The 22,097-nt window shown below is 41.3% G+C and overlaps 1 protein-coding gene across 1 annotated transcript; it reads left to right on the top strand.

Moving 5' to 3' along the window:
* Nucleotides 1–14,448: 14,448 nt before the first annotated feature.
* On the top strand, nucleotides 14,449–20,773 carry LOC136494629 (metal tolerance protein C4-like). Its single transcript, XM_066490803.1, has 13 exons — nucleotides 14,449–14,844; nucleotides 14,950–15,007; nucleotides 15,745–15,877; nucleotides 15,998–16,053; nucleotides 16,612–16,726; nucleotides 16,851–16,908; nucleotides 17,006–17,124; nucleotides 17,336–17,455; nucleotides 18,253–18,354; nucleotides 18,427–18,499; nucleotides 19,461–19,528; nucleotides 20,285–20,345; nucleotides 20,422–20,773. The coding sequence occupies exons 1-13, from the start codon at nucleotides 14,523–14,525 to the stop codon at nucleotides 20,559–20,561; spliced, it is 1,425 nt and encodes a 474-aa protein (XP_066346900.1). The 5' UTR covers nucleotides 14,449–14,522; the 3' UTR covers nucleotides 20,562–20,773.
* Nucleotides 20,774–22,097: the final 1,324 nt, after the last annotated feature.

Raw genomic sequence — 22,097 nt, forward strand, 5'->3', positions numbered from 1 at the left:
GCTCCATGCCTCCATACATGAGCCATACTTGACCAAACCAAACGTACACACATAAACCCATGCATGCACCAAGCACAACATCGTCCTAGCCGCACCAGCCAGAACCAACACCACACCATAGCCCGTACATCTCCCATGTACGTCATCTCATGGAGTGGCCGCCTTCACGTACATTGTTCTTTTAGCCCAAACATCTCGCATGACATCCTTGACCAATAGGACCTCAGTTCCTCCCATAGCTTAGTCCCGAAACCTCAGTTCCTTCCTGAACCTAGTTCCAGTCCGTCATCGACCACGTTCCGCATTAAGCAACACCTGCACATGAAGAAACATGCAACTGCATCTAAGCCCAAGTCCAGGACTTGACTCAAGTCAATCCGCACAACACCTCACACGAGCATGTCATGCAACAATACCAAATCACCATACTACAAGTGTATCCAATCATCATGCAATCACAAGCATAAATAAGTATCACATGCATATCACCCTATGCCATAATTCAAATCACTTTGCAATGCCAATTTCATATCAAACCACTTTTTCATCACATGATCTCACAAGAAGTTAAGGTACCATTTTTGCTGTTAGTTTATACTTGACTGTACATATTCAGATTTTTATATGATAATATTTTATTTCTATCGCTCATTCAGTTTTTGAATTGTTGAAAGCTCTAGTTTGGTTTTGGTTAATTGATGAAACCCTAAGTGCTAACCTAGTTTATCAAAGTAATTATGAGATAGGTAGCGCTACTCCAAGTGATGAAGCAATGGCGAAGATCATGACGATGGTGATGGCATGGTGATGATCAAATGCTTGAACTTGAAAAGAAGAAAGAGAAAAACAAAAGGCTCAAGGCAAAGTTATAAATAGTTGGAGCCATTTTGTTTTCGTGATCAAGACACTTAGCGAGTGTGATCACATTTAGCTTAGATAGTCATACTATTAAGAGAGGTGAAATTCGTATTGAAATACGGTTATCAAAGTGTCACTAGATGCTCTAACTCATTGCATATGCATCTAGGATCTAGTGGAGTGCTAACACCCTTGAAAGTATTTGTGAAAATATGCTAACACATGAGCACAAGGTGATACACTTGGTGGTTGGCACATGTGAGCAAGGGTTAGAAACTTCACCGGCGGAGTGTCCGCCCGTAGAGTGTGGACAGTCCGACGGTGCCACCGACGCCCTATACAGAAAAGACAGGGGTTCACAGAGTGACCGGACGCTGGTGGTGCTGTGATCGGACGCTGGGTTTAGAGTCCGGTCAGTGATAGCAGTAAGCACATGGTCTTGGTCTTGTGACCAGACGCTGGCGTGTAAACTGACCGAATGCTGGCAGGGTGCGTCCGGTAAGTGCTGACGTATGTTGACATGAGGCGCACAGAGGAAACGTTGAGTGACCGGACGCCGGGTGAGTCCGGACAAGCATGACCGGACGCGTCCGGTCGTGAAATTTCGCATTTGGAACCTTACTAGAAACGACCGGATGCTGGAGTCCTACGTCCGATCAGCGTCCAATCAGCGTCCGGTCACTTTCTAACTGACACGTCCGGTCATCACTTGACCATTGAGATCGCACAATCGGCGTTTGAAGCCAATGACACGTGGCAAGCATCGGGCGGCCGGACACTAGGGTCCTGCGTCCGGTCGAACTGACCGGAGCGTCCGGTCACACCGAGTTGTGCCTAGTGAAGGGGTACAATGGCTCTATTTCATGGGGGCTTCTATTTAAGCCCCATGGCCGGCTCAAGCTCACTCTTTTGGCCATTTTAATTGACATAGCAACCTTGTGAGCTTAGCCAAAGCACTCCCACTCATCTCCATCATTGTTTCATCATCATTATGAGATTGGGAGAGAATCCAAGTGCATTGCTAGAGTGATGCATCTACTGGCACTTGGCATTCGTGTTTCGCTACGGGATTCACTTGTTACTCTTGGTGGTTGCCGCCACCTAGATGGCTTGGAGCAGCGAGGATCATTGAGCGGAGGTTGATGATTGTCTCCGGCTCCAATTGTGGTGATTGTGAGGGGTCTTGTGCCTTCCCCGGCGGAGAGCCAAAAGGTAACTCTAGTGGATTGCTCGTGTCATTGAGTTACCTCACTTGTGGGTAGGTTCTTGTGGTGTTCGATTGTGTGGACGAGGTTCGTGCAACACCTCTTAGCTGTTGAACCACCAAGTGTTGGTTGACTCAACGGGGACTAGCGTGCCGGCAAGCACGTGAACCTTGGGAGAAAAATTGGTTGTCTCTTGCCCTTTGGTATTCTCCCGGTGATTGATTTAGCATTCATCTTGTGATTGGTTCACTCTTCTACACGGCGGTATAATCACCCTACTCACTCATTTATATTCTTTGCAAACTAGTTGTGGCTCTTTAGTGTAATTAGAATTGAGAGCTTGCTTTGTTATTTTAAGTTCATCTAGTGGAGCTCTTTAGAGTAGCAAGATTGAGAGCTCTTAGTGAGTAGTAACATTGCAAGTTGTGTGCTTAGTAATCATTGCAACTAGAATTGTTGGATAGGTGGCTTGCAACCCTTGTAGAGCTAGAGCAAGTTTACATTTCGCTATTTGTCATACTAATCAAATTGCTCTAGTTGATTTGTAGATTTTTAAATAGGTTGTTCACCCCTCTCTAGCCATATTAGGACCTTTCAAGTGGTATTAGAGTCGTGGTCACCGTTTGATTGAAGGCTTAACAACCTTGGTGTCAAATTATGGCTCAAGTTTTGTTCAACCATATGGGGGGCAAACCACCGTTCTTTGATGGCACATGCTATGATTATTGGAAGAGAAAGATGAGGATGTATCTTGGTTCAATCAATGATCAAGTATGGGAGGTGACCGAGAATGACTATGCTATCATTGATTCCGATGACCCCACCAACCAAGACAAGACCAACAAGCAATGCAATACAATGGCTCTCAACACCATATACAATGTCATTGATTCCAAGGTGTTTGAGCAAATCAAGAATTGTGAAAGAGCAAATGAGGTGTGGAGGAGATCGGAGGAAACATATGAGGACACACCGGCGGTGAAGAGTGCTAAGTTGTACATTCTCAAGGATAAGTTGACAAGCTTCAACATGAAGGAAGATGAGAGCATTCTAGAAATGTTTCATCGGTTGCAAGTGATTGTAAATGACTTGAAGGCCTTGGGAGAGAAGATCAAGGATGATGATGTCTCTCATCGGTTCTTGATGTGCTTACCTCCAAGATTTGAGATGTTGAGATTGCTTATCATAAGAGGAGGATTGAAGGAGATTACCCCTAACCAAGTACTAGGTGATGTCATGACCCAAGAGACATACCATGTGGAAAGGGAGGGGGTGACAAGGATGACAAGAAGGAAGAAGAAGACAAGAAGAAGAAGAGTATAGCATTTAAGGCTAGCTCATCATCATCCAAGAACAAGGGCAAGTCCAAGAAAGAATCAAGTGATGATGATGATCTTAGTGATATTGATGATGAAGCTATGGCCCTCCTTGTACGCAAGATGAGAAAATTCATAAAGAAGAAGGGCTATGGTGCAAGAAAGAGAAGAGATCACACCAAAAGCAAAGAATATGTGAGAAGATGCTACAATTGGAAGAGCCCCGATCATGTGGTAGTAAATTGTCTCTACAATAGTGACAATGATGAGGATGAGAAGAATAAGCACAAGAAGGATAAGAAAGAAAAGAAGGAGAAGAGAATGACCTTCCAAAAGAAGAAGAAGGGTGGAGGCTATGTGGTCACTTGGGATAGTGATGGCTCTTTGGATAGTGATGACTCTAGTGATGATGACAAGAAATCTATCAAGAAAGCACTAGCAAGCATCGCCATCAACAACAAGCCCTCCATCTTCGACACTCCATCGACATGCCTCATGGCAAAGCCTACCAAGGTAAAATATGATATGAGTGATGATGATGAATGTAAAAGTGATGCTTGTAGGAGTGATGATGATGACGAAGAGTACTCCAAGGAGGAGCTCATGGACATGTGTGAGCAAGTGCACACTTGCTTTGAGATGAAGAGAAAGGAGTACAAAGAATTAAACAAGAAAGACAAATTTCTTGAGCAATCTCTTGATGAGCTCAATGCCACTCATGAGAGGCTAATGGAAGCCCATGAGAAGCTTTGCAAAGGTCACTCTAAGCTTGAAAAAGCTCACTCCTCTCTCATCGAGCAAGTCAAGGAGGAGGCCAAGAAGGAGCAAGTGATCGTGTCTTGTGATGTGGGACTAACATGTGATCTTATTGATGAAACTTTTTATAAGCCCATTGTAGTTGCTCTCACTAACACTTCTTGTAGCACTACTACTTCTACTTCACCTTTGAGTGATTGTCTCACTTGTGATGCCTCACTAATGGTGGAAAATGAGACTCTCAAGAAGAAGGTGAATGAGCTCACTCGTGCCTTAGGCAATGCCTATGGTGGAGATGCCCACTTGCTAAAGTGCTTGGGTAGCCAAAGGTTTTCTCTCAACAAAGAAGGATTAGGCTATACCCCCAAGAAAGGCAAGGCGGCCTTTGTCACTCCCAAAGTTAACTTTGTGAAGGGCAATGGTCGATTTTGCAATAGATGCAAGCAAGTTGGGTATGTAGAGCAATGTTGCAAGATTAACAAGAACAAGCTACCTATTGTATCCTCAATTAAATTTGATTCTTGTTACATGCTTGTTAAGGGTGCCAGTGGTGTGAAGGCAAAGTTCATTGGTACACTAATTGTGGGCCCAAAGAAGAAGGTCATTTGGGTACCAAAGACCTTGGTAACTAACCTTCAAGGACCCAAGCAAGTTTGGGTACCTAAAAAGAATTGATCTTCTTTTGTAAGTAAATTATAAAGCCGGAGGAAGGCATTGGGTGCTTAATAGTGGGTGCACACAACACATGACCGGTGATCCAGGAATGTTCAATTCAATCAATGAAAACAAGTGCAATGGGATTGATAGTATCACATTTGGTGACAATGGCAAAAGCAAGGTCAAAGGGCTTGGTAAGATTGCAATATCCAATGACTTGAGCATTTTCAATGTGCTACTAGTAGAGAGCTTGAGCTTCAACCTTTTGTCAGTAGCTCAATTGTGTGATCTTGGTTTCAAGTGCATATTTGGTGTGGATGATGTAGAGATTATAAGTGTAGATGGCTCTAACTTGATATTCAAAGGATTTAGATATGAAAATCTATACCTGGTTGATTTCAATGCTAGAGAAGCTCAATTGACAACATGTTTGATCACTAAGTCTAGTATGAGTTAGTTATGGCATAGAAGGCTTGGTCATGTTGGAATGAAACAATTGAACAAGTTGATTAAGCATGATTTAGTTAGAGGCTTGAAAGATGTCACATTTGAGAAGGATAAGCTATGTAGTGCATGTCAAGCCAGAAAACAAGTTGGTAACACACATCCTAAGAAGAGCATGATGAGCACATCTAAGGCATTTGAGTTGATGCACATGGACTTGTTTGACCAACCACATAAACAAGCATTGGTCGAAACAAATATGGATTTGTGGTTGTGGATGATTTCACTAGATACACATGGGTATTCTTTCTTGTTGACAAGAGTGATGTGTTTGCAACATTCAAATCATTTGTCAAGGACATTCACAATGAGTTTGAAACAACCATCAAGAAAGTTAGAAGTGATAATGGTAGTGAATTTAAGAATACTAGAATTGATGAGTTGTGTGATGAATTTGGAATTAGACATCAATTCTCGGCCAAGTACACTCCTCAATCAAATGGCTTAGTTGAAAAGAAGAATATAACTTTGATTGACATGGTAAGATCAATGTTGAGTGAGTACAATGTGAGTCATTTATTTTGGGCCAAAGCAATCAACATGGCTTGCTATTATAGCAATCGACTCTATTGTCACCCCATGATGGAGAAGACACCTTATGAGCTTTTGAGTAGAAGAAAACCCAACATAGCATACTTTCGTATTTTTGGTTGTAAATGCTACATATTGAAGAAAGGCACTAGATTGAGCAAGTTTGAAAAGAAATGTGATGAAGGTTTCTTGCTTGGTTACTCCACTACTAGCAAGGCTTATAGAGTTTGGAATTTGGCTATTGGTACTCTTAAGGAGGTTCATTATGTGGAGTTTGATGAAACAAATGATTCCTAAGTGGAAGATGAGAATCTAGATGATGTAAGAGGCACTCAATTTGTCAATGCAATGAAGAACATGGATATTGGTGATATAAGGCCTAGAGAGGTGATTGATGTTGAAGATGACAAGAATCAAGTGCTCTCTAACTCAAATGTGCAAGCTAGTGGTTCTCATGATCAAGTTCAAGCGAGTACTAGTGATGACAAAGTGCAAGATCAACAACAAGTGGCTAGTTCATCATCTCAACCAAGTGATCTATCAAATGCAAGTAATCAAGTGCAAGTGCTTCAACCAACCAATGTTGCAAGAGATCATCCCTTGGACACTATTATTGGTGATATTTCAAGAGGTGTGTAAACTAGATCAAGATTAGCTTAATTTTGTGAGCATTTCTCATTTGTGTCATCTATTCAACCTAAGAAGATAGATGAAGCTTTGAAGGATGTTGATTGGGTCAATGCTATGCATGAAGAGCTAAACAACTTTACAAGAAACCAAGTATGGGAGTTAGTTGAGAGGCCTAAGGATCATAATGTGATTGGAATCAAGTGGGTCTTTTGGAACAAGCAAGATCAAGATGGGATAGTAATAAGGAACAAAGCAAGATTAGTGGCTCAAGGTTACACTCAAGTTGAAGGTCTTGACTTTAGAGAAACATATGCCCCGGTTGCAAGATTGGAAGTAATTAGGATCTTGTTAGCCTATGCTTGTGCCCACAATATCAAGTTGTACCAAATGTATGTGAAGAGTGCATTTCTTAATGGGTACATCAATGAGCTTGTGTACGTTGAGCAACCTCCTGGTTTTGAAGATGAGAAGAAACCCAATCATGTTTACAAGTTGAGAAAGGCTTTGTATGGATTAAAACAAGCACCTATAGCATGGTATGAGAGATTGAGAGATTTCCTACTCTCTAAGGGATTCAAGATGGGAAAGGTTGACACCACTCTCTTCACCAAGAAGCTTGGAAATGACTTATTTGTAATGCAAATCTATGTTGATGATATCATTTTTGGGTCAACAAATCAAGATTTTTGTGAGGAGTTTGGCAAGATGATGGCAATTGAGTTTGAGATGTATATGATTGGAGAGCTTAGTTACTTACTTGATCTTTAAATCAAGCAAATGAAGAATGGGACATTTGTGAGTCAAGGCAAGTATATCAAGGACATGCTCAAGAAGTTTGGAATGGATGATAGTAAAGCTATTAGTACACCAATGGGGACAAGTTGAAGCTTGGATAATGATGCTAGTGGCAACATGGTGGATCAAAAGATGTATCGGTCTATGATTGGAAGCCTACTTTATGTGACCGCATCAAGGCCAGATGTGATGTTTAGTGTATGCATGTGTGCTAGATTCCAAGCCTCACCAAGAGAAATTCATTCGAAAGCAACAAAGAGAATATTGAGGTACTTGAAGCATACACAAAATGTTGGATTGTGGTATCCCAAAGGAGCAAGATTTGAGTTGATTGGATATTCGGACTCTGATTATGCAGGATGCAAAGTTGAGAGAAAGAGCACATCGGGCACATGTCAACTATTGGGAAGATCACTTGTGTCTTGGTCATCAAAGAAGTAAAATAGTGTAGCACTTTCAACCGCCGAAGCAGAGTACATTTTGGTTGGTAGTTGTTGTGCTCAATTACTTTGGATGAAGGCTACTTTGAGTGACTTTGGAATTAAATTCAAGCAAGTGCCATTGCTATGTGATAATGAGAGTGCCGTAAAGCTCATCAACAACCCGGTTCAACATTCAAGAACAAAGCATATTGATGTCCGCCATCATTTCATAAGAGATCACCAATAAAAAGGGGACATTTGCATTGAGAGTGTGGGCACCGAAGATCAACTTACCGATATCTTCACCAAGCCACTTGATGAGAAGAGATTTTGCAAGCTAAGGAATAAATTGAACATACTTGATTTCTCAAATATGTGTTGATGCACCCCCTATTATATGACATACCTCTCCTTCGAGCAAAGCAAGGTAAAGTTGATTGACGTGTCATCCATCCATTGCTAAGGACTTGTTTAGTGCATCTAGTCATTCCTATCATGTTCTAGGCTCATTCATTAAAATCAAATGAAATTGATGCTTGTATGGTACCACTATTGCTTGTATATTTGAAATGATCTAGTGGTAACATATGGCATGTTTGTGGGCTTGTAACCTAGTATTTGATCTAGAAAATAAGTTATAAGTGTTTAACTCAACATGGTACAAGATAACCCTTATTTAGAGGTGTGAAGAAGCTTGTCCTTGGATCAAACCGAGTTAAATATCTTTTGCAAGTAATCTGGATTGAACTAAATTAGGAAAATAATCCTCATTTCATATGGTTTCACCCCCAACCTTTCTATAATTTGAGCTCACCTTTTGTGCTAATTGTTAACAAAGGGGGAGAGAAATTCACAAAGATAGTAAGATAGGAGAAGCAAACAAATGAAATGACATTGTAAAGGGAAAAATAAAAAATGCACACAAGTAGGGGGAGCAAGCTCATAAACTTGTATGTTGCATTTTGATGTGCATTTCATATATTTGCTTGCATAGCACAAGTTCTAAATTTTAATATCCATGCTTGTGTGGTGTATGCTAGTTATATGCTTGAATGGTGAAATGAAAAACTAGCATGCATAGGCTAAAGTAACTAGACTTATGTTCATTTTATGGAAACTAGACCCTTGCTTGTAATGTTGATCTCATGAGATATTCTAGTTTTTGTGTATATATATAGTTACTAATGGTGCTAAGGATGGTATATTGGTGCACTCCGATTGGTATCACGCTTTAAAGGTCCATCTCTTATACCTTAGCATCATACGGTAGAAATTGTCTCCTATATTTCCTATCTAAGCATACATGCAAGCTACAATCCAAACTCTTAGCACATATGTAGGGAGAGCAATTGCTACCATTTGGGATTCATGAAACTTGTCCATATCCTTTACACATGGTAAATATGCTTGGGCAAGCAACATGGATTCAATTAAATTTCAACTCATATCTTTGTGAAAGGGTTGTCATCAATTACCAAAAAGGGGGAGATTGAAAGCTTTAGTTTGGTTTTGGTTAATTGATGAAACCCTAAGTGCTAACCTAGTTTATCAAAGTAATTATGAGATAGGTAGCACTACTCCAAGTGATGAAGCAATGGCGAAGATCATGACGATGGTGATGGCATGGTGATGATCAAATGCTTGAACTTGAAAAGAAGAAAGAGAAAAATAAAAGGCTCAAGGCAAAGGTATAAATAGTAGGAGCCATTTTGTTTTCGTGATCAAGACACTTAGCGAGTGTGATCACATTTAGGTTAGATAGCCGTACTATTAAGAGGGGTGAAACTCGTATTGAAATACGGTTATCAAAGTGCCACTAGATGCTCTAACTCATTGCATATGCATCTAGGATCTACTGGAGTGCTAACACCCTTGAAAGTATTTGTGAAAATATGCTAACACATGAGCACAAGGTGATACACTTGGTGATTGGCACATGTGAGCAAGGGTTAGAAACTTCACCGGCGGAGTGTCCGCCCGTAGAGTGCGGACAGTCCGACGGTGCCACCGGCACCCTATATAGAAAAGACAGGGGTTCATAGAGTGACCGAACGCTGGTGGTGCTGTGACCGGACGCTGGGTTTAGAGTCCGCTTAGTGATAGCAGTAAGCACACGGTCTCAGTCTTGTGACCGGACGCTGATGTGTAAACTGATCGGATGCTGGCAGGGTGCGTACGGTCAATGCTGACATACGCTAGCGTGAGGCGCACAGAGGAAACGTTGAGTGACCGGACGCCGGGTGAGTCCGGTCAAGCATGACCGGACGCGTCCGGTCGTGAAATTTCGCATTTGGAACCTTACTGGAAACGACCGGACGCTGGAGTCTTGCGTCCGATCACTTTCTAACTAACGCGTCCGGTCATCACTTGACCGTTGAGATCAGGCGATCAACGTTTGAAGCCGATGACACGTGGCAAGCATCGGGCGACCGAACGCTGGGTCCTGTGTCCGGTTGAACTAACCGGAGCGTCCGGTCACCCCGAGTTATGCCCAGTGAAGGGGTACAATGACTCTATTTCATGGGGGCTTCTATTTAAACCCCATGGCCGGCTCAAGCTCACTCTCTTGGCCATTTGCATTGACATAGTAACCTTGTGAGCTTAGTCAAAGCCCTCCCACTCATCTCCATCATTGTTTTATCATCATTGTGAGATTGGGAGAGAATCCAAGTGCATTGCTTGAGTGATTGCATCTAGTGGCACTTGGCATTCGTGTTTCGTTGTGGGATTCGCTTGTTACTCTTGGTGGTTGCCGCCACCTAGACGGCTTGGAGCAGCGAGGATCGTTGAGCGGAGATTGGTGATTGTCTCCGGCTCCGATCATGGTGATTGTGAGGGGTCTTGTGCCTTCCCTGGTGGAGAGCCGAAAGGTAACTCTAATGGATTGCTCATGTCATTGAGTTACCTCACTTATGGGTAGGTTCTTACGGTGTCCGATTATGTGGACGAGGTTCGTGCAACACCTCTTAGCCACGCGAACCACAAGTGTTGGTCGACACAACGGGGTCTAGCGTGCCGGCAAACACGTGAACTCGAAAGAAAAATTGGTTGTCTCTTGCCCTTTGGTATTCTCCCGATGATTGATTTAGTATTCATCTTGTGATTGGTTCACTCCTCTATACGGCGGTATAATCACCCTACTCACTCATTTATATTCTTGCAAACTAGTTGTGGCAAGCTCTTTAGTGTAATTGGAATTGAGAGCTTGCTTTGTTATTTTAAGTTCATCTAGTGGAGCTCTTTAGAGTAGTAAGATTGAGAGCTCTTAGTGAGTAGTAACATTGCAAGTTGTGTGCTTAGTAATCATTGCAACTAGAATTGTTGGATAGGTGGCTTGCAATCCTTTTAGAGCTAGAGAAAGTTTACATTTCGCTATTTGTTATACTAATTAAATTGCTCTAGTTGATTTGTAGATTTTTAAATAGGCTATTTATCCCTCTCTAGCCATATTAGGACCTTTCAACTGTGCACTATGGTATCATTTTTTAAGTTTTATACCAAAAATTAGAGGAAGATGGCTCAGGGAAAAATGATTGCCTTATGTTGAAATGAGACACAGCTAGACCAATATTGTAGTCCATAGCAAGGGCACACTGCTTGCGTTAGCACGGCAGAGACCAATATTGTTCTAGAATTAACTTTGGACTTAATATGGCTAGTAGCGGTAACCCGGGCACTCATATATGTAGTTAATTTATATACTATGCAGTGGCTATATTTCACATTTTTGCATGAGGTAGCATTGCAAAAAAGTTAGGCAAAGTATTCAGTATTAGCTGCAACTGTATCTGGCAGTAAATGGATTTGTAGTTTGTATGCATAGATCATTTCTCTTGGCTGATATTATGTTGAAATTTGGCTTATGCTGATGCTTTTGCTGAAATATTGTGAAAGTAAAATATTGTTCCATGACTGAAAAGTAGTGCTGAATAAGCTTATGCGAACATGGCACACAAAATGAACGGGCTAATAAGATGATTATATTTTAATTATTGCAGCTAACAGTTGTTGTATTGGTACCTGAATCTATAATTTGGTGAATTGTTTAATTTAGCTATAACACTTCTTGTATGGTTCTGAACTATGTCCATTTGCTTGCAGCTCCCTCTGCGAGGAACTGACATTGCACACTCGGCACAAAATAAAACCAAATGACTTGATTCGACCTTTGGAGGCTTCATGCTGCCTGATGTCAAAATTCAGGAACTGGCCGCACAAGTACTTGATCTTTACCGACCCCTTCCATCTTTACAGTTTCTGTGACTGTTTCTATGTCTTGACGTTCGTCTGCGGGGTGGTTTCAGTGAACCATCACTCCTTGGAATGGATTGTCCTACCATGCTAACTGTTGGGTGAAGATCAGAAGCAAATTTTGATTGCTGCTCATGCTCCAGTCCAATTGTCGCAGCCCTGTATGCAATTTCACGGGCAATGGAACTATAGAAGAGAATTGTATCGATAGCCTCTTCTAAAGTGAAGCATCTCTGAGTTTGTTCTCTTGATCCCTCAATTGTAGCTGGTGATTCTTGTAAGATTAGATATAAATCCATGTTATTATTATATCATCGTTTGATTATTTTCATGTGCATCTCTAAAATAAAGCCATGACGTTAACACGGGCATTATACTAGTATGAAAAAAAACATCGGTCTTTTCCTATCAAATATGATATTTGGTCTTCTATAAATTAAAAGAAATATATTTCTTAACTTTTCTACAGCAACGCGCGGCGAATCCATCAATTATTACTTCTTTCTGGACCGGCACGAGCATGCTACACACCCGCAATCCTTAGTACAAGATCTAACCACCTTAGAAGAATTTAAACTATGCACAAGCTCATGTGCAATGACAACACTCTCTAGTATATATCTACCCTGAATAAAAGCACTTTGTTGTCAGACACTAATCTATCTATGATCTTACCTAACCTAAGAGTAAGGACTTTGGAGAAAATTTTAAAACTACAATTAATAATACTAATGGATCTAAAGTTCTTTATGCCTCCTCCACTTTTGGAATGAGATAACATAGCGAAATTTAATCTACATAGATCTAAATTACCCTGAGGTCCCGTTCGGATCCTTGAAATTGAAATCCATTCTAATAATCATAATTTAGGTATAAATCAATTAAGTTAATATGGTTGTATGTGGAATATATTTGTATACTACCATGGGCCATATGAGCTCAAGAGCTAGCTATAAGTAGCACAATGATCCATATAATCAATTTGCATCTTCCATCGTATAAATTTGAGATAAGCTTATATATGAACTTTGAAAAGTTATAGAATGTCAAATTTCAAGCTAAATACCCCCGTTAAATAGATTTCGATTCCTCCAAAATAAAAGGATTCAAATGGTCCCTTAAAGAAATCCTCAAGCATGGCTAACAAATCTTCTTAATAAGATCGTAAAACTTAGGATAAAACATAAAGGAAAGCCCATATGTCCTGAAGCACCTTCAGCATAGCAACTCCAAACCCCCTCCTTTATCTCATTCTCAAAAAAAGGAGCTATCAACAAATCATTTTCACTGTCTAACACTCTCTCGTCTTGTTTCCAAAAAAATCATAAGGATGTCTTCAGTCTATCTTCCTTTTTAAACATGTCTTTATAAAAGGCTGAAGCAATTCAATGCCTATCACACGTTTATGATCTTTCACAAGACCATTAGGATCTTTTAAAGCATCCACCCTTTTCTTTCTACTTCTATGGTTTGCTCTAGCCTGAAAATACACCATATTCCTATCCTCCTCTAAGATATTTCTCTCTCTCGATCTTTGTCTAGATTTAATTTCCTCTGAAGCCCAAATCTTATCTAACTCACTAGCCACTAACTCCATTCTAGTTTTCTCTGCACTAAACAAACTCCTACTTTCTATCTCCGTATCCAGATCATTAAATTCTAGAGCTAATTCAGATTTATATCTATTATAAGGCTGGCCACCTCATTGATGGCCCAACCTCTAACTAATCCCTAAGAGTCTTAATTTTGAAATACCCAATATCAATACTGCTGGACAGCGAACATGGAGTATTCTAGGCATTCTCCACAACCTTAACAAAACTTTCTTTCATTCTGTGGGCAGTTCTGATTTAGTTCCGTGGTACTGCAGCCATCACACCAAAGACGAGGTTTTTTCTTTCTTGCTGCCCCGGCGGCGACCAGTGGACAAATTCCATGGCAGATGTATGCACACGCACGCAAAACGTTCCTTTGGGTTGTCTCCATTGTCTAATTTGTCTTTGTGACATTGAATTCTCCTCTCTCGAACAGCCAGATTCCATCTAATTTCGATTTGGTAATTAGCTTTACTAGCTAATGGTTTGTTAGCTGTTCTTGAATTTCTGGTGTCAGAGATTGATAGTGACCTTAAGCCACTTGCGACCTTTTTTCACTGTTTTAATTTCTCCCTTCGATTTTCATTGAGTATTTCTTTTCACATATCTTATGTACTCTCATGCAATAGAGTTGCGAGATTTTTAAATTTGTGATGTTCAAAACTTAAAATCATTGCAAATAATTTGAATACCAGTTAAATTAGTGTTGGTAAAAAGCTTTATTAAATTTCGATTTTGACATCACAAAAATTTGGATGGAGTGGCACCAGAGGAAAGATAAGAAAATTAGGACTCCGACTGACTTGAGTTGCAGTTGAGGAAGAAGAAAAAAATAGAACTTCAACTTTTTTTTTTGAGGGGGTCCCTAAAACTTTTTTTAATGACTAACATGGAATTTGGATTTTTTTTTTCACATATAGTTCAATCCCCTGTCCTAGCCTCCGACGAATGGGAGCTGCGCCCCACCCGCGGCAGCAGCACCGGCGACGCCGGCACGCCTAAATGCGTCGTCCCCTCGCCTCCGCGGCCCTCCGCCTCCGCCGCCTCTCCTCCACCTCCCCTACTCGTCTCCTCTCGCCCTGCCCATTCCTCCTATCCCGCCGTGACGACGTCGACGGCCGCGAGGGCCCCTCGTCGCCGCTGCCCCCGCTCCCGCCTTCTGGCTCGGCTTTCTCGCCCCGCCCTCTCCTCTTCTCCGCGTCAGCTGCCGCGGGCCTCTTCAGCCTCCGTGGCCGGTGGTGGAGGAGGGCTCTCCCTCCCGCGGCGTCGCGGCCCCCCGGCGCCGTCGCCGACGCGGCTCCCGTACGGCTCACCATCTCCCGCAGTAAGGAAGGGTTGGCCCCTTCTTTCATTCCCCCGTTGTCCCTGCTTTTTTTTATATTTGTTTAGCTCTTGCCTTATGTTGGGTGCTGCTGCTTTTCTGATGCAGGTTATTCTCTGCGTGTGGCCAAGGGCAAGAAGAAGGCACATTTTGACGATGAACACAGGTAATTCCCCTTCCTTGATCTCCCTCAGAAGTCACATTTTGACGATGGACCTTCATACACTTAACATTTCCCTCAGAAGTCAGAACATTGCTTATTCAGTAAAACAGATTTCTGAAGTTGTGTTCTCGTCATGGATTATTGATATTCTTTGTTTTCATGCAAAATCTAATCAGGCTATCTATGAATGAAACATTGCGATATAAAAGATGCTCAACACAGTGCTTCGTACCCTCTATATCATATAAATTGCGACTTTGTGAGTATGAGATAGTTTTGGTATATATGCATCTGTGGATTCTGTGCTGTGATGGAACACAAATGCTCTTGCCTTGATGTTGTGACAGTACGCAGTAGGGGATATGTTATTCCTCTTACCAAATGAGGATCTGGATAATTTTTTGGGTGGGAGGCATGAGAGAATGTAGCTTTGGAGGATAGGGTCATTGACCTACCCCTTTCCTGGACTAGTTGATGAGACAAGGAAAAAAGCCCACTTCGAATATGCTTCAGGTTGAACTATGAGTCTGAATCATGATGCTGCACGATAAATACTCATTGCACACTACCCTTTTATTTTTTGTCATTGTGGTAAAGAAATGCAATTACAAAGGATAACCTATACCAGTTGCTCCAGTGTTTTGCTATCAACTGAATAGTGTCATTGCTACTTGTTTGGATTGCTCATGAAGTTATCTTGTGATGTACATTCTGTGTAATGTAATGGAATGTGACCTCAGCCATCGAGCGGTTAACACGGCACTATGGTGCAACTTCCTCGTTTTTTCCCTAAAGTTTGGAGTGTGGATTTCAACTTCAAGTCATGTCATGCTAGCTGAGCTAGTGCATTCCGTTGCAGACTTCGCTAACCAGGTAAGTTTTTTTTTTTTTTTTTTTTTTTTTTTTGCTATGCCAGTTGATGTATATACCTTTCCTCTCTGTTTCATGACCAAGAACAAAGAATCTTAGGCCTAATTGTTCATCAACTTTCAGGCTCTTCTTGCTTATGGTTTGAGCAGCTCAAGACGTGCTCCAGATGCTCTACACCCGTATGATAATCAGTTCTTCTAGAATATATGCTTTGTCAGAAAATAATTGGAACGTTCTTAATTCTTTACCGTACTACACTCTCTCTGTCCTGTAATATAGTGCATTATAGAAATTTTAAGACAAAATAAGAGAGAACATAAAAGATGCATGCACCCTCATTTTATTACCTAATTAGATGCTATCATCAACTTGATTAATGCTGATTGGCTAATAAATGGAAATAATTAAATGTAAAACTGGTTTTTGTCTTCTAGAATCCCTTATATTTGACTATTTGAGGACAAATTTTGAATGCTAGAATGCACTATATTACAGGATGGAGGGAGTATTTGGTTAAGTAAATTTATTCCCTCTTTTTCATGAATGAGAACCACTCCTTTCCTTTGATGTAAAATATGATGGATTCAAGATTAGGAAAGCCTGTTATTAATTATCACTGCAATCTAATAATAGCCATTAGACAACCAGTGATGGGATTAAATATGATACACCATAAGCTGCAATGAAGCCTTATGTTTTGAATCAACAGATGTTAATCTTGGCTTTCTTTTTTGCAGCTATGGTTATTCGAAGGAAAGATTTGTATGGTCCCTCATATCTGCAGTTGGAATATTTTGCTTGGGTTCAGGTGCTACCATTGTGCATGGAGTTCAAAATTTATGGAATTCTCAAGTACGTCACCGAAGTGTCATTTGAGTCATGAGAACTTTATGCACAAAATTACATTTTTATTATCAAATGTCATGAGTCACCATCCAAGTATGATAATGCTCATATCCATACTTTTGTTTGACAGCCTCCAGAGAATATTCACTGGGCTGCATTAGTGATTGGTGGGTCCTTCCTAATTGAAGGTGTTGCTCGCTTGCTGCTACCTCTCTCACCCCTTCATTTTTTCTTGGGGTGTCTATTCTAACTATAATTTACTTGAGAAATCCTGTTGTCTGTTAGGTGCTTCACTGCTTGTTGCTATAAAGGCTGTTAGGAAAGGTGCAGAAGCAGAGGGAATGAGTATCTGGGACTATATTTGGCGTGGTCACGATCCAACTTCCGTTGCTGTTATGACTGAAGTCAGTAATATGACCACCTAACAGTTTTTTTATGTAGTTCAATCACAGCATATACTCATTTTCATTTCTGCCATTTGTAATGGTTGACTTTAATGGAGATTATTATCTCATAGTTTTCTTAATTGATTTCTTGTTCATTTACCTTTCATCACCTAGTACTTTTCTGTATTGATTTCATTCTCAATTTTTTACATCGGATATTGGTCTACAGGATGGTGCTGCGGTTACAGGCCTTGCTATTGCTGCAGCATCTTTGGTGGCTGTTCAAATGACAGGAAATGCTATGTATGATCCAATTGGGTCAATCATTGTTGGCAATTTACTGGGGATGGTATGCTATTCATTGTATGTTTGTGCTTCATACTTCTTACACGTGGTTCATAGTTCTGTTTTATAAATGAATAATTGATGTAAATCCAAAGCTGATTGTGTTGTATTTGCTTGTGTGTTAAGTTACTTCGGTGTCTCAACCATATAACCCTGATCAATTGTGAAACAAATTTAGTGAATACTTTTAATGCTTTAGCAGTGAAGCAAAAAGTCACGTCTTTCACAATTTGGACCATCTCTAATTGCCACACTGAACCTTGTTACATGGCATATAATAGAAGGTGGGTTATGACTTCCCTGCTCTGGGTTTGCACACCAGGGATGTGCCATTGTCAAGTCATGCTAATGTGGCCTATGCATGTGGCAGTTGTTAGGTGGTATTATACTTAATGTTTGAAGGGGTTGTTTGGGTCTTGAGTTATGAAAGAAATAAAATTGTGATTTTTTTTAGAGAATAACCATCTAAATGTTTGGATCTTGAGTTCTGAGGAACAAAATCAGTTAAACTTTTTTAAGAGTCCAACCATGTAAAGCTCATGTTCTTCATTTATATGGATTCACATTAGAAATTGTTGAATATCCAACTTCGGTCAAATGTTTCCATTTCTGGTCAAGACTTGCACAAAATTTATCTTTCTGCAAAGCCCTAGTGATTTACTATAACATTATGGTAGATAGCTTATATATATATTCATTCTGACATTGTTAGAACCTCAGGATGTTTGCTGATGGTTTTGATTATTTTCTGTCCATGTCTTGTTGGAAAGCAGCTGTTCAATAGATTTGCTCTCCGTGTAGGTTGCTATTTTTCTCATTCAGAGGAATAGGCATGCTTTAATTGGCCGGGCCATTGATGATCATGACATGCAGCGAGTCCTTGAATTTCTTAAGTCTGATCCGGTGAGCTTTGGCATTATAATTTCGGAACTGCTTAGAAGCTTTTTCATGAAGCTAATTGATATCTTCTTGCAGGTTGTAGATGCTCTTTATGATTGCAAAAGTGAGGTGATTGGGCCAGGTTTTTTTAGATTCAAGGCTGAAATTGGTTAGTCTTTATATTCTGGCATTTCACCATATATCTAAAACAGTTACATCATTTTCATCACTTTCAGTTCCTATGTGTGATAGCATGGCCAGTTCTGCGCAGAGGTGCTATTGAAAATTTGTGCACATTATTTCTAATCCTGGAATGGCTCTTTTTGGACTTAATCTGAACTAGACTTGTTTACTACTTGTCAGAATGTAGTACTATTGGAATAGTAGGAACAGAATGAGGCATGCTCCATGGTTATGGGTGAAATCATCCAGTATGCAGTAATCTATGACATAATATCCTTAACAGTCTTGATCTTCTGCTGGTAGATGGTGTGAAGTTGGGACCAGTTAGCATCCAGTGATATTGTCATCTGAAGTCCTGTTAACCGAGACAGACAATTTGAATAACTTTTGGATAATCCTTGTTATTGAACATTTCAGATGGTTAATCTTGTTTCCCCCCTTTTCCCTGAAGTGAATTTTGATTTGTAACTTAATCAAGTTGATTTGATCTATATCTAAAGAGTTGTCACACCTTGCATTAATGGTTTAAATATGGAAGGTGCTGAGTTTGAGACATGCTGCAGACATCTTTCTTTTTTGCTCTAATTCAGTTGATAAACTTGTACACTCACTTGGGTTGGAGATTATCTACATGTAGCATGGGGGCAGGCACTAGGAGATAATCTACATTTTATATCACAACAACATATCATGGTTTTTCTCTGTGGGTCAGCTTTTCTGCATGTTTGTTGGGGGCAGGCACTAGCATAGTTTATGGGGGTAGGAATTAGGTGTAGGTGGTAGTGCTTCATTGCCATTGGCATCCCTACCTAGGTTACTTATTGTCAATTATTTTGTCTTCTCATGCATGGCCTTATATCCTTGTTACAATTCATTTCCCAGTGCAATAGATGTTTTTTTCACATCAAAAAATTCTGATATTTATTGTCATCTAAATCGTCTTACAGATTTCAATGGAGTTGTTCTGGTACAAAATTATTTGGAAAGGACTGGACGTGGGACTTGGGCAAAACAGGTGCCTTACCTTGAAAATACTTTATCTACGGTCATTAACTGATGTGCATTGCCAAAGGGCGCCTAGCTCAAACGGTTAGGTGACCCAGCAGCACTCCTCAGGTCCTGGGTTCGACTCCCTATGGGAGCGGATTTCAGGCTGAGGTTAAAAAAATCCCCTCGCCCGTCCCCCATGTGCCAAAGCGCAGTGGAAGGCTCCGGCCTGGTTCTCACAGGGTGACGGCACCTCCCGCGTCAGGATGGGGGCGGGGGTTCGGGGGTTTTCGCGATCTGTGTGAGAAGATCCTTCTTAACGGAAAACCCGGGGGCCGTCATAACCCCCCGCAGGTCGAGTTTTTTTTTTATTAACTGATGTGCATTTTGATATTCAGTATTCTTCTGTCAGTAATGTGGTGAAATAATTGCAAAATTTTCAGCCTTTAAACTAGGTGATTTATTGCCCTATTATTAGTCTGTTCAAATTGTGTGGCTAAAATTCTAGCTGCCATTTTATTGATGTTTGGCTAGTTTAATCTGGAAAAGAATGATGTCAAGGAAGCAGATTATGTCCTAGTTTCATCTTATTGCAGTTGTCTGACAGTTTGAGTTTGTGGTCTTGTACCCTTCTTCCACTATACCTTTCACAAAGAACATTAAGAGAGCTGTTCCAACACATTAGGCAACTTGTCCTCGATAAAAGACTGCCAATATCTCAAACATACTGTGGCGAATGGTAACACATTTTACTCTCTGACTTCTTATCATTTTCATTCTACAGTTCCGGGAAGCTGCAATGTCCAAGGATGATACGGAATTACTAAGGGTCATGGCTAACTACGGTATGTGAAATACATGTTGCTCTTTAGATGGATCTAAGCTTTGCTACCCTGGTCTGAAACTACACTGCTTCGACAGGTGAGGATGTAGTTGAAGCTCTGGGATATGAAGTGGATCGGCTGGAGTCTGAGATCCAAAAGCTTGTGCCTGGGATTAAACATGTTGACATTGAGGCACACAATCCAGAAGGACTGTCTCTTAGAGCAGCAGTTTTGTAGATTACCTGTGTACACTGCATTTGATTAATACTCTTGCTGATCGCTGCCAGTTTTTGATTTGCTTCTGGCACCATTCGATAAGATTTTCCTCCATTGCCAGTGTAAGAATCAGATGGCTATTGTTTCGTAGTTAGGGGGGATTTTTAGTTCGAAGGAAGACGTGGTCGTGCCTGAACATGGAAGGCTTTATGTTCAAGGTCAGCATCAGTATATATTTTTGCCTTGTGTTATGTTTTTGGACTGTCTTAATAATCGGACCCAGGCGGCTTGGAGTTCACGTAAGACGGCGAGGGGCAGACGGAGGTGGTGGTGAGATTCGGCAAGCATGGGAGCATGTGTTGCGTGTGTGGAATGATGCCAAGGAGTGGTTGGGTGGATGCCGTGTCTCCCTGTGGTGCCAGCGGAAGAAAAGGGTACGCGTTTGGGGCGGAGTGTGTGGAGATCGACGAGCTTGAATCGAGCTCGGCAATGGCGGTTGCGGTGATTGAAGGCACTGGAGATGGAAAGAGAGGGCAAGTGAAGGGGTGGCAAGGCGGCTGCGTGCTTCTGCAGAGCTCTAGGGGCTTTTGGGAGGAGGTGAGGGGGAGGGCCGGGCTGCAGACTTGATTTGGGGCGGTAATGGTGGCTGTCGATTGCGCTTGGAAAGAAGAGGAAGGAGGAGTCGGTGATTGCGGTGTGAAGTGCGGTGATGGCGTTCCGACTGGACAGAGGGGTCAGGGTGCACTTGGCCGGTTCTGGTGCACTGACACCATGGATGGAAGATGGAGTCCGGAGGTCGGGGATAACAGGCAAGCCACGCCTATCTGTGAGAGCATAGAGGAAGGAGGTGGAGCGGGCTTCCTGCTCGCTTAATGGGCATCGCTGGCTCAACTTCAATCATCTACTCAGGGTCTTTCGAGTATTTTCTCAATATAGAGATAGAAACACTGGGTGTACTCATGACATAGACTTTGGCAACTGCAACCGAAATGCCAATGCGCAAACACGAGTGATAATCATGTAAGGTCCAATGTACCTTGGGCTAAGCTTCCCTTTGGTACCAAAACAAACAATGCCTTTTGTCGTTGAATCCTTCAGGAACACCTCTTCACCCACTGCAAAGTCCAAAGCCCTTTGTCTAATATCTACATAACTCTTCTACCGACTCTGAGCAGTCAACAAGTTTTGTCGAATATCATGTACTTTATCATGAGTCTGTTGTATCCAATGTGGACCAGCTAAAGATCGCTCACCAACCAGATCCCAACAAAGTGGACAAATACATCTATGCCCAACACTTCGTATGGTGCCAAACGAATACTAGCTTGGTAAGTGTTGTTGTAAGCAAACTCCGCCAAAGCCATGTGATCTTCTCAACTTCCCTTCCATGAAAGCACACAGGCACGCATATCCCCAAGGTGTGAATAGTACACTCAGACTGACCATCTGTCTGAGGGTGGAAAGAAGTACTGATGTCGAGTATTTGTGTGCAAAGCACTATGCAATCTTTGCCATAAAATTAACACACAAACTTAAAGTCCTGATCTGACACAATAG

Source organism: Miscanthus floridulus, chromosome 11, assembly GCF_019320115.1.
Source record: "Miscanthus floridulus cultivar M001 chromosome 11, ASM1932011v1, whole genome shotgun sequence".
Classification (NCBI taxonomy): Eukaryota; Viridiplantae; Streptophyta; class Magnoliopsida; order Poales; family Poaceae; genus Miscanthus; species Miscanthus floridulus.

Excerpts from the sequence above, each read along its gene's own strand:
- LOC136494629 (XM_066490803.1), top strand. The coding sequence starts at position 14,523 with ATGCGTCGTCCCCTCGCCTCCGCGGCCCTCCGCCTCCGCCGCCTCTCC. Across the intron at positions 16,727-16,850 it reads AAAATTTATGGAATTCTCAA|CCTCCAGAGAATATTCACTG; the intron begins GTACGTCACCGA and ends TTTGTTTGACAG. Across the intron at positions 17,125-17,335 it reads CCGTTGCTGTTATGACTGAA|GATGGTGCTGCGGTTACAGG; the intron begins GTCAGTAATATG and ends ATTGGTCTACAG.